The sequence below is a fragment of the Sinocyclocheilus rhinocerous genome, unplaced genomic scaffold (assembly GCF_001515625.1).
Source record: "Sinocyclocheilus rhinocerous isolate Xijiao unplaced genomic scaffold, SAMN03320098_v1.1 scaffold3307, whole genome shotgun sequence".
Classification (NCBI taxonomy): Eukaryota; Metazoa; Chordata; class Actinopteri; order Cypriniformes; family Cyprinidae; genus Sinocyclocheilus; species Sinocyclocheilus rhinocerous.
Window position 1 is genome coordinate 160,124 of NW_015642050.1, and position 17,136 is coordinate 177,259.

Sequence of the window (17,136 nt, forward strand, 5' to 3'; positions counted from 1 at the left end):
AAAAAAAAAAAAGTGGTTTAGCATCACTGTATGGTGTGTGTTTTTTTCTAAACATACACAGAACCCTGAGTTTGGTCTGGGCAGACAGAACTTTCTTGGCTTTGTTGGAGGAGTCACAGCGGTAGGTGCACACAGACATGGAGGATTATTTAATGGCAGAGCTAAAAAAACATATCTGTAACTGTCATGAAAAACGTTCATACCACTACACACCTTCAACCAGACCAGCTGACCTGTGGGATTGCCACCACTGGAGAAACAGACCAAACGAAGAGTTGTCCCAGAGTGTAAGAAGACGTTCGGTGGAGGAGCATCTATCCACACCTTCTGAGGAGGATCTGTTAAAAAAAGAATGGGATAAGAGGAACAGACATCAACTGAACTAATACTCCAATAAGCACATTGCTGAGATATTTGCAAAAAAGCACATTATTAAATTTACATTTATTTTAGATAAAGTTATAATGGGCTCATGGTATACATTTGTCTCAAAATACACCACTGTTCAAAAGTGTGGGATCTGTAATACTTGTTAAATATTTTTGAAAGAAGTCTCTTACGCTCACCAAGGCTGCATTTATTCAAATAAAATATAGTAAAAACAGTAATATTGTGAAATATTAATTCAATTTAAAATAACTGTTTTCTTTAAAAATATATATTTAAAAATTTAATGTATTCCTGTGATCAAAGCTGAATTTTCAGCATCATTACTCCAGTCTTCAGTGTCACATGATCCGTCAGAAATCATTCTAATATGCTGATTTGCTGCTCAAGAAACATTTCTTACTATTATCAATGTTAAAACAGTTGTGCTGCTTAATATTTTTGTGGAAACTGCAACATATATTTTTTTCAGGATTCTATGATGAACAGAGAGTTCAAAAGAACAGCATTTATTTGAATTTGAATTTTTTTGTGAAATTTTAAATGTCTTGTCACTTTTGATCAATCTAATGCATCCATGTTGAAAATAAGTATTAATTTCTTAAAAAAATAAAGTTCTTGGGAATCAAACCTATGACCTTGGTAGTTAAGCAACAGCATTAATGAATGTATCAGGGATCATTCTACCTGAATGTTAGATAAAAATGTTAGCGGTCACTCACAGTAAACAATGAGCTCTTCAGACCGAACGCTAGAGAAGTGGGTGCCTTTGTTGAACGCCTCACAAGTCAGAGAAAGACCGTTGTCCTCACGTGACACTTTATGCGTCAAGTTAGACATCGTCATCATCCCACCATTATCCCCCTGCAACACAAATATTTCATGAGACCTTTCATTTTTATTGAGCAGCATAATATATGGTCTGTGTAAAGGGCTATTATAAGGAAAAGTGTACTCTTTGCACACAGGAGTGGAAACATTAAATTATGCTACAGTGACTTACTGTCTCTTTAATGGTAGACATGCTTGAAACTGACCTTGTGCATCAATTGTTTAATCAGAGATACTGTAGTTCATGTGATTTGATGATTAAATGCAAAGAAAATCATTTTGACAAAAGCGTTGGCGTCCATTGTGGCTCTTATAATCTCACTAAACGACCATAAACATTTAAGTGAGGCAAACTTAGCAAAGCCAAGGTTTTGAAATATATATATATATATATATATATATATATTTGTATTAGTTTCATCTCATAAAAAGTAGCTCTGAGGGAAAAAAAAAGAAAATAATAAATTAACACCAGCATCTAAATGTAAGATCAGATGTAAAACACCTCCAAATGAACAAGGAGGGTCCTGTGAAGCGCCGAGCAGCCTCAGGTCGGCTTTTATTCACTTATGTTTCATTCAAATCAACCTCTGGAGAGGAAGAGCGCGAGATAAAAAAAAAAGAGAGAGACTCTAAAAGCCCCTGATCTCACAGAATATTATGTAGTAACTAATAGAATCTAAAGTAAAAGCAGAGTCTTGATGGAGACTTTGAATCACTCTCGGGTCAAGGCTCGCTGGCTTTATTTCACACAATAATCGAGAATTATTCCATTAATCAGGGGCTACACCTCACAAAGCTTTTCATTGTTGGCATAATGGCTTGTGAAAGTGTTTAGATGGACCTATCAAAAGCAAGACACAGAAACAGTGTCAAAAAAAAAAAAAAAAAAAATTTGCTGAAAAGAGCCGAAGCGGATCAGAAAAGGTAAAGTCTGTGTCAATAATGTACAAAACAATGGTCAAAAACTATGGCCATTTTTGTAAGAGAAGAGTTTCACATCCTCGATTTTGACTGTAAAGTGTTAGGTTAAATACCTCAGAGATGGTAACATCCGTACTGTTGAGCTCCCTGAACCCGAGCCACCAGCGGATGTGGACCGGAGGATTACTAGAGGAAGTGTAACAGAGCAGATTGATCTCCTCTCCCTCTATGGCTTCAAAGGAGCCTAGTAGCGCTACCTTGGCTGGCTCAACTGTGAGGAAAAGTGAACACCACAACAGAAAGAGAAGCAAGATAAATGGACAGTCGGCAGATCTCTCCAGCAAATTGTTTAAACAAGCTAGTCATGCCACAACAGATCTGAGGCCATTAAGATATGTTCTCATGATCCTCTTACAGTCCAGAAATAATGATCTAGCTGATCAATGAAATGGCGAGTGAAGTGTCTAGAGAGATCTTCTAATAACACCCAACTGACATCAGTATTTGTGTGCACTAGGAAATATTCTCAATAAGAGGTATGTGCCAATGAAAATCAAGTGTAGCGTTAGTTCTGGCAGGTCACGTCAGTCAAGCTCGCATCAGCTGATCCCAATCTACCTATAGGAATATGACACCTATCTAAGCATTCATATATAAGGTCCCTCAGTATTATCAGCAGTTTTCGTATTGCTCAATAGCTAATTACCCTCCTCCATCCCCAGCTCCTCCTCTGTCAGTCAGGATTCAGCCTTCTGATTATCCTTTGAATCAGACTAATTCTAAAATGTGTACATAAAATTATTGAACTTTAACGATATCCGCAAAACATTTATGTTGGTTCTGTTCTGTTTACCCTGGGGGAGGGGGGTTATCGCTGCTCTCCCTGCTCTCATCCATGCTAGGCTGCATGGATGCGCAGGGAGTTCTTGCCCAGAACAGAACCATACCGCCAATTCAAACTGTATGCTAATTGTCAATCATCTTTGACGATAGTGGTCCTGACAGAAGTAGATTTGAGATAAGAAAGGGTTGTTTGACATTGGAATTTGTTGTAACAAGACCGTCATGAACCATCTTCTGTTAATGAAAGATTACAGAAACTGGAAGTAGCAGCAAGTATTGACCTGATTTACTTGTCAGCCATGATACAGCCATGTGTAATTGGCTTATGGTAAGGGACAGCGTGTCATGAAAGATCAAGCTTTTGTTTTAAGGCTATTTTGAAAACTACTAGCAACAAGAGGCTTGTGGCCTTCTTAGAAGTTTGATGGGTTTTTGAGCAGAAGTTTTTTAAGATTAAGAGCTATAATGTGTTCTGGACTACTCACAAAGGACGCTCAGAGTGCGTGTGAGGGACATTGGTGAACGAGACACTTGGTTGACGCTCTCGCACCGCAGCACAGCATGATTGTCCTCTTGCTTCACCGTCATTTTCAACACACTACTGGACCGACGTGACACAACGTCCTCTTCCCAGCTAGTGGACAGGACTTCTCCGTTCTGAAAAAGAGAAAAGTGATGACACAGATAGATAGATGGATAGGAGAATGAATGGATGGATAAATGATGGATAGAAAGGCAGACAAACATATAGATAGACAATAGACATATAGACATATGAATAGACATATATGGACAGACAGATCAGACAGATGAACAGATATATGGATAGATGAACTGAAGGACGGGCGGGCTGGCAGACAGACAGACAGACAGACAGACAGATAGACAGACAGACAGACAGACAGACAGACAGACATAGAGATAGACAGACAGACAGACAGATAAGATAGATAGATAGATAGATAGATAGATAGATAGATAGATAGATGATAGATAGAAGCCAACTTTACTTCTAGAAAAAGACATTTGTGTCTGAGATCAGTCATCCAGTCAACAGTGTTGCAGACGCTAACATTTGCATTAGCTGAAAATTATTAGAGATGTCAGGACTGACACATTTTATCAAAGTAAATTGAGTCTCCACTGTGAGTCTGTCTGCGGGACACTACATGAATTGAAAAGTAGATTCAGCAGTCTAGACTTCACTTGCAAATGATTTAAAGCTTGACATCTTCTCTCTGTCTCTAAACACAGACGTTTAATAAAGTTCTTGGTTGCAGCTCTCAGCTTTCCCCTAGGCTTGCTGAGTTTAGTCATTCACTCACGCACAGACTCTCTCGCGCGCACACACACACACACACACACACACACACACAAACAAACAAACTAAAATAAATGGGTGAATTAAAAAAAATACATTTATCATAGTTTCTTAATGTCCTATTTAAGAGAAAAATTTATACTAGGGCAGTTCACTTAACATTACCCGAGAGCCACTCTCAGAGTGTCTTTAAGAAATGTTGAATGGCCTTTATAAAAAAGCTCTGTTTTTCTTCATTCTGTGCTCACAGCATAGTCTCTCTTTGTGAACATATGCACGCTGTTATCTTGAGTTAGTCCTCTGACACAGTCTCAGCAGAATTTTCAGTGGCACTGAAGCTTTGCATCACATTTATTAAGCTGTTTGAGACGCTAATGCTTCATAATTCCTGAGGTTGAGACAATTTCGAGAATATAACAACCACTGGTGCACCTGCCAGATTCTACCTTCAAATTACTTTAGCAACCTATGTTCCACTGTGACCTTTTGGCATTACATTCATGGTAATTGGCCTGCAAAGCATTTTGGTAAACAGCTCTCGCATGGTTGAATGAAGCATTCCATCATTTTTCATCTAACAGCTACCTGCTTAACGTAACATTTGGACAGTAAAATTTGGTGTCCCGTGACTTTTTACGTTTTTTGTTCTTTGGTTTGTTCTATTCCATAATAAAATTAACCTAATATCCTCTACCCAAAAAGTAATGATTTTGGATTCTCCCACCTCAGAGGTCTTGACCTTCACAATTGTACTGTATCAACAATTACAGCAACATACAATAATAAATTATTATTAATAATTAATTGACATAATCTGTTTAATATTCAATATATTGTAGTACATATACACCTAAACGGGTTTGGTGGCCCACGGCGTGTGTTTCGGGGGCCGTCCGAGACGGAGTTGGGCTCGGGTGTTGGCGTGGAGATCTTGGGCTCGGCGGGGTTGTCGGTGGGCTCGCTCGTGTCGGCCTAAAAATAAACATACATACGTGTATATATATATATATATATATACAGTATAAAGGAAAATACAATAAACAATAATTCATATTTCTAATAATTATAACAATACATGCTTACATATGTCCCACATTTTGCATTAAACCCTGTAACCACATGGTTTTCCCTAATTATAAAAAAATATGTAATATTTCTTAAAATTGTGACATAGGAAACAACATTTAGACTAATTTTATTAATTCAATTTTTTTAAACAAATGTATTTGTGTTCAATGCATTTGTAACGGTAACAAAAACCGTAACATTTTACAATAAGGTTCCATTTGTTACCATTAGTTATCTACATTACTTAACATTAACGCAATGAAAAAATACTTCTAAAGAATGTATTAATCTTAGTTAATTTTATTTTCAACATTTACCAGTACATTATTAATATCAAAAGTTGTATCTTCAATATAATGGACCTGAGTTAACATGAACTAACAAAGAACAGTTATATTTGATGCTACAAAAAATTTATAAATACTGTAAAAAATGTATTGCTAATTGTTAATGCTAGTTATTGTTACTTTTTGTAAAGTGTTACTGTTAAAAAAATATCTTTCTTTAATTTGTGGGAAATAACATTTTAATCGATAACTATAAAACAAACTCAAGGTCTTATTTCGTATCCTATTCAAGCAAAGGAAGAGGCCAAGTAATTATTCCGGAAAAAGAAAAGGGGCAACCAAGGATGAACTTCTCATATTTCTCTCACCTTAGTCCAATGCAGAGTGGCCAGTGGGTTGCCCCCGTACGACATGCACACCACCCTGAGAAAGGAACCAGCTTTGACCTCTTCATTTTCTAATCCCATGATCACCGGAGCCTGCGGGGGAACTGAAGGAAGTGAATGAAGGGTTACGACATCAATAGAAGTTCGAATCATTCGTATGTATTCGCATGCATCGCAGCACGGCTCACGAGAAGAAATGAAAAGAGGAATGGTTCGTGTGCGAGAAGGAGGGAAAATATTATTAAAACAAAAGATCTCGCCTTTGTTCTGTGAAGACGGGCTTCTTTTCATGTTAGTGCCAGTGAAGAGAGAGGAAATGGAGGAAGAAGAAGAAAGAGAAGGGTAGAAAAACGACCACAAGTTTCAGGAAGAGCATGACTCTATTTTAGTCCCGTACAACATTGTTAAATCGAGGATATTTAATGCCAGTGCAGCGGGAAGACATCGCTTGTCCCTTTGATGAAACCATTAAGTATAAAGAGTGACCCACACACTGGCACCAGTCCATAAACCAAAATAACAGATGTTTAAACTGTAATAAGTCAATGTGGAACATGAATAAATTACAGTGGGGCTCCTGAATAATACATTTGCCATAAAATAAATTATGGGGTTGGGTCACTCTTTGTTATTGCCCCAATCAAGCGGGCGCGATGGACGAATGAGAGTCTGCCATGACAAAGTGCCGTCTTGCTCACAATCTGCTGCATATGAAAATACTCAACCAACTAATCCTTGTTCTGGTTCGATGGGCGCTGCTGCGGATGTCGGGCCTGCCCGAGACGTCGCTGCTGGTGTGGGGTTCATGAAAGTCGAGCGGCCTGTTGATAACCTAAACGGGTTTGGTGGCCCACCGCGTGTGTTTCGGGGGCCGTCCGAGACGGAGTTGGGCTCGGGTGTTGGCGTGGAGATCTTGGGCTCGGCGGGGTTGTCGGTGGGCTCGCTCGTGTCGGCCGGTTGGAGGAGTGGAGGAGATGCCGATCCACGGAGTACTTCTGATATTATTGACTTGAACTTAACGTTAGATAATATACGCGGAGTCAGGACAAAGATGAAACGTGTAAATAAGAGAGTGGTTAATCCAGCGATTTTAAAAAATAGAAAATGGAAGATATTCCGAACCCTTAATCAATCTAGAATAGTTTGGGATCCTAAAGCTAAAATGACGGGTCTCTTAGCTGGTCACCTAAACATAAGAAGTATTAAATCGAAATTTCGGTAGAAGCTTATGTCTGTGAAATGCATCATATCACATGGAATTTAAAATGTGCATTAGGCTGCATCAAAGCTCACCTAATAACATAACAGATAAGCTTACAAAGTGACTTAAAACAGAAAAATTATGTGGTGAAACATGATGCACTAAAACTGATTTGAAAAGTGTTTCTTTTTGAAGTCAACATGAAACAAAAATCAACCCTACTTGGTAGACCATGGCAACCTGCGATTGATTCCTCAAAGGGATAGTTCACCAAAAAAGTTTGCACAAAAGATATTGTGAAAAATGTCTCACTGTTTCTTGTCCATAACATAAAAGTCAGTGGAGTTCAATGTGGTTTTGAATCCCATTAACAGTCCTTTTAATTGTATGGACAACATTTTTTTTTTTAAAGTGTATCTTTTATGTTTTGCAGAAGAAAGCAAGGTTTGAAATGATACAGAGCCCCTAATGTGACAAGGTGATGGAAAAACATAAGCTGGGAGGAGTATTTTAATTATTTTGTGTTCCCTCGCAACACTTTTGCATTCTCTCGCAAAAGTATTGAGTTTCCCTGAGAAAATTAGCTTTCTCTCTCAAAACATTTGCGTTCTCTCGCAAAAGTATTGAGTTCTCCTGAGAATCTTTGCGTTCATTCATAAAACATTTGCGTTCTCTCGCAAAAGTATTGCATTCTCCTGAGAATCTTTGTGTTCACTCATAAAACATTTGTGGTCTCTCGCAAAAGTACTAAGTTCTTCCAAGAAAGTTTGCATTCTCTAGCAAAACAGATTTTTACTCTCTAAAATATTGCATTCTCACAAGAAGTGTCGGGTTGGCTCGCAAAACATTTGCGTTCTCTTGCAAAAATGTTACGTTTCCCTGACAAACTTTGCATTCTCTCATAAAACTCTGTGTTCACTTCACTCACAAAAATATTGCATCTGACCTAGAAACTTTGGGCCCTATCATACACCTGGCGCAATGCGGCGCCAGGCGCGGCACAAGTGTTTTTTCCTAGTTTCAGCCTGAGGCAGTTATCATTTTCATGTCCTGCGCCACATTGTTTAAATAGCAAATGCATTTGCGCCCATTTGTGCGCCTATGGGTGTGCTGGTCTGAAAACGAGGTGTGTTCAGGTGCATTGGTGGCACGTTGCTATTTTGAGGCAACTGAAATAGACTGCGCCATTGACCAACTGAAATCTGGTCTAAAGTCAATTGCGCAATATTTTTTATTTTTTGTTAATTAAAGAGCGCGTTAGTAATATGCGCCTATAGGCGAGTGAACGATGCAAGTACACTCTGCTTATTACACACACAGGGACGCGCAACAGCGCACAAACATGCCAAATATAAAAAATGAAAGGATTACAATGTAAATTATTAATGTGCCCCGTAGATGGTCTGCTCGCGCGCTTTAACCTTGTGCACGAGCAGATCCGTTTCCTCTCTGGACAAGCGTTCAGTCTTTGCTCTTGCAAATTCCGCCATGTAAATAGCGAATACACCATGGCGCGAGCGCAACTGGCCTTAAAGAGAATGGGAGTTGAGACTCTGATTGGTTTATTGCACGCTACGCCCAAAACACAACCATGACTCATTAAGAGAATAGGTACAACCCTTTTGGACCATGTGCCGGGCTATGACCGTTTTTCCCGTCGTTAAACTAGCAAAAGTGGATTCGGACACACCCTAAGTGCCCGTGCGCTTTAGACCATGCGCTTATCGTTAAAATATGGCCCTTTTGTGTTTGCTCGTAAACCATTTGTGTTCCTCCGAGAAACTCTGCATTTTTTTTTTTTTTTACCATCACCATATCCCTTTAGGAGCTCCATATAATAATGAGTAGCCTAAATGATGACACATTTTTCATTTTGGGGTGAACTATGATTTTAAGGAGTTATTTCCATCTAAACCAAACCTTAAACAATTTTGTTGTTGTAACCTAATGTATTTAGATTTTAAATAACATTTCGACTTGACTAACAGTTATTTAAAAACCACATTTCACAATAGCCAATTAATAAAATCAAAAAAAATTTCTCATTGAATATCTTGTTTCTCATGAAAATAAGTCACATCGTGGAAGTAAAATGGTAGACAGTGCTTCATGTTGACTTTAATGGTTCAGGGTGTACTCTTTGTACTTGTGTTATCATCTCAGAGTGAAGGGCAAATTTCTTTTCATAGTGAAAGGACCAAGAGTATTACTTGACAGGAAAAAGGCCCAATTGACTACGAGTCACACAGCTGTGGCCATGAACTCAGAACTGTGCGAGAAAATCGATGAATTCAAAGTCATGGTGGTTTTCATTATTTACAGTGTGTGCTCCATTTAATTAAACTCTGCTCGACCTGAGATTTCACATACCAAATCCACTGGCTCTTCCCATCACACACAAAAATAAAAAATACATATTACCATTAATGATTAGGAGTAATTAGTCGTAAACACATTCAGTGTGAATTTACACAATGGCAGGGTTCTTACAGTATACCCTCATGGTCATGCTAGTCTCGAGAGCTCGAGGAGCAGCTGGGTTCTTCGCTCGACATGTCAGCTGCCGTGCGTTGTCTGAACTTCGTGCCCTGATGCTGTAAAGAGAGAGCGGGGTTGAATTGCGTTAATGCGTTTCACACTGTGGCACTCTCTCATCCCCGATGTTGCCACAATTACCCACAAACCCACTGAGCTGATAACTTTACTCCATTTGCCAGCCTGGAGTGCTGCCAGCGTTCACTTAACTGTACAGTACCTGGCCTTCAAGATTTGTTTTGTCTGCAATACCTTATTCAATAGTGCAGCAAAAGTGGAATGCAGAAGATATTCTGAAAAAAAAAAAAAACTCCACATGGATTTCAGGATTTGCCCATATAGACTAAACATTTATGAGGTTGCAAAATCTGGGTCAGTCTAGGTAATTATGCTGCATGTAAAGTTAAAAAGAGGTTTTAATAAAGAAAACATGTAGGTAGCAACACTACTGAATCCGGTACGGAAGACTCTACAAGTCCAGTGTCATTTCGCACATCATTTCATCTGGTATGATATTCTCTCTTTTGTATGACAAAAAAGGAGACGTTAAGCAGAATGTCCAGGCTGCTCATTTGCATACAATAAAAGTAAAAGTGAAAGTGAGGCTTTCAAGTTCCAAATATATATAAAAAAAATGAAGTGACACTTTGGGGCTATATTTCAAGTCTTCTGAAGCCATATGACAGCTCTGCTTGAGGATTTAGATCAGAATTCACTTAATCTTTCCCTGTGCTGTAGCTCTCAAATCTTACAATTACACTTGTGTACAAAGTAAAATGTGCCAGCTCAAGAAGACACAAGCATCATTTATTATAAAGTGTCATGACTGACATATGGCATATTTGATTTTTTATTCTGATTTATATATTTATTTGGGTCCAGTAAGTTCAGTTAATGTTTCAAAATAATTCTATTTCAAATAAATGCTGTTGTTTTTACTTTCTATTCAAAGAAAGTGACAGATATTTAAAATATATCTCGTAGAAATTCTCCTGGTGAGACCTTTTAAATAATTAAAAATAAAATAATAACATTTAAGTAGAAATTTCTGAATAAAACCTTTCCGTAGTGACATTAAAAGCAGGGCAGTGCAGCTAAATATCTTTAAAAGTCTATAAAATGTTGCAGAAAAGGTATACTGGCAGTTTCCCACCTCTAAATATAAATACTATTTAAATTAAACGCAATCATGAATGAGATTTGGGAGCTACACTGGAAATATAGCCTGGACCTTCTGATAAACATCTGCTGTATTTCATAGAAGAAATAAAAACATACAGGTTTGGAATGACATGAAGGTGGATACATATGAGAATTTACATTTTTGGGATAACTGTTCCTTGAAATATTGCTTGAATACCCAAAGGCCTATTGCCCTATCACTACACCACTGTCCCTCAATAAAAAATAGACATGTTGGTGAAATATAAATGAAATATTGAAAGTTAAAAAATTTAAAATTTTTCAAGAGGTCAATCTCTTCCAACCTTTGCGTCTTTGCCTTTATATACAGTACATAAAAACATGACCTTAGTTATTTTCAAATTTTAAAATGACAAATTGTGAAGGACATACAATAAAAGGTAAAGTGGTGACAAGAATTCAACTGCAAAGAGCCTTCTACACCTTCATTGTTCGCACACAGACTTACATGACTTCAGCATGAGTGTTCAGAAGTTTATCCTGTGAGCCTGACATTGTGAAAGAATCGGGTTCCGTCAGCTCCTCTACATCTGAGAAAAAAGAAAGAAAAAAAACCCCCAGAAGTTATAGAGTCAGTAGGCTGCCTCGGGGTACTTCTTGCCAAGGGATGGCGTGACACAAACTTAGTAAATGAATCATGAAGTCTCTTGGTTTGAGTTTACAGCCACTGCTTTGAAAGCTCCCAGCGAGAGTTTTCATCTTTTATCGGTGTTGTGTATCTACAGTGTAATTCTCTCATAAGAGCCCCACTTAATGGACATAATAAAGAGTCGGGCTCTTAAGTGACGGCGTACCTCTGAACATGGTGATTTCTGCAGGAGGTTTTGCATCAGGAGCGATGCAGGTCACCGTGTATTCGTCTCCCTCCACCCACGGCTCATCAGACTCCAGCTGGATGTACGGCTGTGAGGGCGGGACTTAGACAAGAGAGAGAGTGTGGAGAAGGTTAGGAGAGATTAACAGGCAGGGGATTGTCACAATATATTATTTTATTGCAAGCTGTGAACTAATTTGGTGTCTGGTTGAAGAGATATTTCAGAGCTTTAAAACACACACATGAGCAGACACAAGCACACACATACACTTGTGTTACTGAGCTTCGGAGCGAGCTACTTTGGAGACAGAATTGATGAAATGGCCACACAAGTAAGCTAAATTTAAAGCGTTTTGGGTATATCATGGAAACATGATCCATATAGAGAGTAAATAATGTCTTATTTTCTGGGGTCAATGCATTTAAAACATTCATTTGTATGTGATAAATTATGAAAAAAAAGTGATTAAAATTAATCTTGCCCCCTAACCTGTATGTAATTTAATAAAAAAGAATGTATGGATAAATCAATACTTTATTTAAATTAATACTTTTATTTCACAAGGATGCATTAAATTGATCAAAAGCTATTTAATCAAAAATCCTGAGAAAATTTATTATTTCTGCTTTTTCAGCGCGAAATCGGCATATTAGAAAGATTTCCGAAAAACAATGAATAAATTACATTCTAAAATCTATTAAAAAGTACAATTATTTTCAATTGTAATATGTCACAATATTACTGTATTTTTCATCAAATAAATACAGTAAATGCACTGCCAAATGTCTAAATACTGCAAAACAAAATACACTCAAATTCCCTTTAGGGGAAAATGAGGCTCAGTAAAGTTGACTCTGCACATTAAACCGGGATAGGAGAAATGTAATCAGTGAAAACATAATATATTTCATCTGTAAGGATAGAGTCAGCGTTTGGTTTACACCGTGTCCTGACTAAAGCAATAAATGCTATTTCATTAATGTTAAACGCATTCACACTGACAGCGCTTTGCAGCAACACAGCAACCAGAAGTCATTCATTTTCCATGAGGGCTGGCGATCTGAGGCAGCATTAGCGAGAGAGACAAAGTTAAGCAAAGTTGAACTTAATGAAAATGCACAATGACACAACCCAGCGAATGCCAATGGGAGCGCAGATAAGTTCTGAGAGGTTTTTAGCATGTTGCTATGTGGCTGCTATGGCATTTTGGCCAAGTCAAAAGTCCACTTTCAAGTCTTTATTCTCTGATACTCTCTAGATATGGCTCTGGTCCATCCTTCAGTGTAAATCTAACAGATTTAGACCTGTTTTATCATCTGCCGGGAAAAAAAAGATGTAAGTCTTCGAAGTCTTCAAAAAGTATTAGCTTCCCACTTTTCAGTGTTGCATTTTTGAGTTATCATTCATCTCTCTCTCTCTCTCTCTCTCTCTCTCTCTCTCTCTCAATATATACATATGTGTGTGGTGTGTGTAGATTTCCATACAAAATATTAAGCGCTGAGCAGCAAATCAGCATATTAGAATGATTTCTGAAGGATCATGTGACACTGAAGACTGGAGTAATGTTGAAAATTAGGCTTTGCATCACAGGAATAAATTACATTTGAAAATGTATTTAAAAATAAAACAGTTATTTTAAACTGTAATAATATTGTACAATATTACTGTTTTTACTATATATTTTTTTTAAATAAAATAAATGCAGCCTTGGTGAGCATGAGAAACGTCTTTCAAAAATTGTTTTGAATAATAAGCAAATAACTCCAATTTTGCAGTTTGATCTATGTAGATTTATCAATTATACTTTAAATACAATGCATGCATTAAAAAAATCACACAGGTTGTGTAAAATATGTATTCTCTTATGTTTATCCACTGGTCCAACATATAACAAAGCCTTTGGCATCTTTCATGGTTTATTTCGCTTCGTTTTGGCTATTTTTACTGAGATTTTAAAAACTCACATTACTACTTCATAACTGCAGTCAGATCTGTAAGTTTCCCAGATGCACTTAAAACAGACTATAAAACACACATTATTCAACAAATGGATGCAATTTATCCTAACTGTTTAATGTTTTGAAACAAAAACAATATGTTTTGGTTCACTGAAATGGTCCTGCAGTGTGTTGTCTGCAGTGGTTCTATGGATCTTTTTATGCTATATGACAACTTTTACTTCAGTAGGGCCATTTTCCCATAAGATCTTACTTAGGGCCTCACAAAACCCTGCGCATGGTTATTTAAGATCTTCACGAAAGGCCTCGCAGTGTTCCTTGGTTGTTTTCTATCAGAGCACTTTCGCTTTCCCCGGCCTCAGCACGACACTGAAGAAGCGCACCATCTCATTATCAATTGAAACGCCTGTGTGAATCACCGACGGATGATGAAGCACGGCCCCTGCGCTGTCGACAAGCCTGTAGAAATGCACTAAATGCTAATCTAGCATAGCGCTCTGCTTATAGGGAAAAAAGAAAAAGAGCAGCAGTAACAGTGCTCCAAATCACCTCCAGCAGAAGAGACGCACACGCTGCCGATCAAAGCGCTCCCTCTCACCTCTCCGCTGCGCAACTTTCCTCTGAATCGCTCGGGGCTATAGAGCTCTTCCCGGCACTTTTGACGAGAGAGAGTGAAAATCTGTTTTTGTGGTCTGTTCAAATGAATCGAACTCAAATGTGGCACTGTCCAGGTTTACCCTGGTAGCAAAGTTTACCCACTGTGAGCTCGATATTGGATGGAAAAGTGTGAAACAAGATCATTTTTGGTTGTACAATGTGTAAGGAAAAATCATAAAATCCTGCTTATGAACTTCACAAAGGCTGTTCACACAGGAAGCGTTTTAGCATTAAAAAACCTAGACGGTGCAAAACCAAAAAGCTGAACTATTAAAAGGGAAAAATGTAAATCTGATTCAAACACATCCTTAGTAAATGGTGCATTAAACTCTTAACTTAGACAATAAAGTATGACAGCTTTCTGTGTAATAGTCTGAACAGCAACAGCTTAGAAGAAAACAGCATAATGATTAAAACAATAAACATTTCAATTAACTATAAAATAGTTTATATGTTCTTGATATTTTTTATTAATTATTAATTATTATTTTAGAAATGAAAGACATGAATGTTTATATATTTATATGTATAAATGTAAAAAAATAAAAAATACAAATATTGAATACGCATATATAAGAAAAAAAAATGCACTACAATATATAGCATATTATAAAAATATTAAATTATAAAATAACAAAAAATTATATATAGTATTATAATATTTTAAATTTTTTCATATTTTCTAATACATACATACATAAATAAATAAATAAATAAATAAATAGATAGTAAAAGAAAAGTCACAGTAACAGTCAAATAAGATAATTTGTGATAAGCAAAAACTAAAGCTCAATTTTGGCTTGGTGCTTGATATATAGCAAAGCTTAAAAAAATAAATAAATAAAACTAAATCCAGCCAAAAAGTGCTTCCTACAACATTAGCAAAAAAAAATCAAAAAACAACAGCAATGCCAAGGTCGCCTGTAAAGACAAAAGTGTTTCATCACAGTGATGTCATTTACAATCTAATAGATAATTTATTGACCGAACCTACTGGTAAGAATCTATTTACCATTCTCAGTCCCATAACATAATTTCATAAAGTCAAAGGGAAATAAGATAATTTGTGATAATTACTACTTTTATGGCTCCCTTCGAAGCACAAGACGTTCTGTGGAACATTCTCAAATTATGATGGATTACATGAGCATCAGTTTTTGTCTTAAAAGGGCAACGTTACATAACAAATACACTATCAAATACTTAATTTCACTATGGAAAGAAACCCTAACAAATAAACTGAAGGAATATCTAGTGAGGATTGGCACATGGTAATGAGCCTCAGCGGTGTTGTTCAGGTAGACAGTTGCTCCCTGGAGTTTGTAGGCACTAGGGGGCGTTATTGCTGTGTGCAGCTCGGGCAGTGAGGAGCGAGGGGCTTCACGTCGAGACAGGGGCAAGGCTTGGGCTTCAAACTGATTTAAAGGAAGCAATTGGAGCTGATGACTGAGGAGAGCACTGCAGAGGAGCCCGCTTAGATAATGAGATGCATTTGTTTTCTCTTCTCTTCTCCTCTGTTCTCCCTCTTTTTAACTGCTCACAATTTCCTTTCACTGTCTTTCTTTCTCACCCTCACGCCATCGCCCCCTTGCACTCTCTCTCTCTCTCATTTTCTGCAGATGAAGCCAGGCTCATCACTTGTTGTGCTAGAGAAGACATTGTTCAGGCACATAGATTTCCCAGTAAAGACTGATGGTGTGCTCACAGAGCAGGCAAGCAGGTAGAGCGATTCTCTCTCTCCTCTCTATGCGTGTCTTTCACTTCATCCCTCATTCTCACTCACTCAACTTTTGGCTCAGTGCACGATATAAAGCAAAGCTTAAAAAAGCCAAAATGTGCTTCCTACAACAACAGTAAAAAAAAAAACAATAGCAATGCTAAGGCAGCTGTAAAACCCCCATATTGTGCGGATACACCGACACACACACACACGCACACACACACGCACGCACGCACACACACACACACACACACACACACACACACACACAAACTATGCTGTTCTCTGCTGAATGTGCTCCACTGAAGGAGCTTCCGAAATGAGTGAGGGTTCTGTAGCCTTAATGCACATCTATTTTTAAATATATTTTGTGCCATTCATTGCTATGGTGCAAAGAGCGCTCCTTTTATAATCATTCACTCATCTTAGTTCATCGGGATCCAACAAAGTTTCGTTACAATCAATAAAGCTCTCTACACTACAGAACGAATATCTCTTTTAAGTATAATGAGATGATTTGCAAGTGTGCAGAATACAGAGCTGCACAAAACTCCAGCTTTGCGAGCAGTGAGTGGATTCTAACATTAAAGCCTCTGATTGGCCATTGCGTTCAAGAAATCAACAGATATGTCAGTGATTGGCTACATTGCTCACCACTGCAAAAAGACGTAAAGAGAAACTTTTGACTCTCCAGAGCGCAGACACAAAGAGGCACTGGATTGTTTGCCAAATCTGTAATATTATTATTACAGCTTCAACTGAGGGTGCTCTTTCTTTCATTTGAACACCCCTGTAGAATAAGACCTGTCTCTGCTATTCACCAAATCATTTGCACGCTCATCGTTTTATTTTCTGCAATGGATCACGACCTCCAGAGTGTTCGAACTTGCATTGTGTATGCCCGGCCTAATAAAACAGCAAAACGTAATTTTAATAGATTAATATATATATATATTATTATTAACTATTATTATATGTATATATATATATATATATATAT

The 17,136-nt window shown here is 37.6% G+C and overlaps 1 protein-coding gene across 1 annotated transcript in view; it reads right to left on the minus strand.

Annotated features, from left to right (window-relative positions):
- LOC107755383 (nephrin-like) overlaps nucleotides 1-17,136 on the minus strand; it is a 54,812-nt gene that overhangs the window by 24,992 nt on the left and 12,684 nt on the right. Inside the window, 9 exon segments of the mRNA XM_016572162.1 lie at nucleotides 58-138; nucleotides 141-338; nucleotides 1,110-1,251; nucleotides 2,256-2,413; nucleotides 3,471-3,642; nucleotides 6,030-6,151; nucleotides 9,739-9,842; nucleotides 11,435-11,516; nucleotides 11,781-11,903. Of these exon segments, the coding sequence (XP_016427648.1) occupies nucleotides 58-138; nucleotides 141-338; nucleotides 1,110-1,251; nucleotides 2,256-2,413; nucleotides 3,471-3,642; nucleotides 6,030-6,151; nucleotides 9,739-9,842; nucleotides 11,435-11,516; nucleotides 11,781-11,903 (1,182 nt within the window).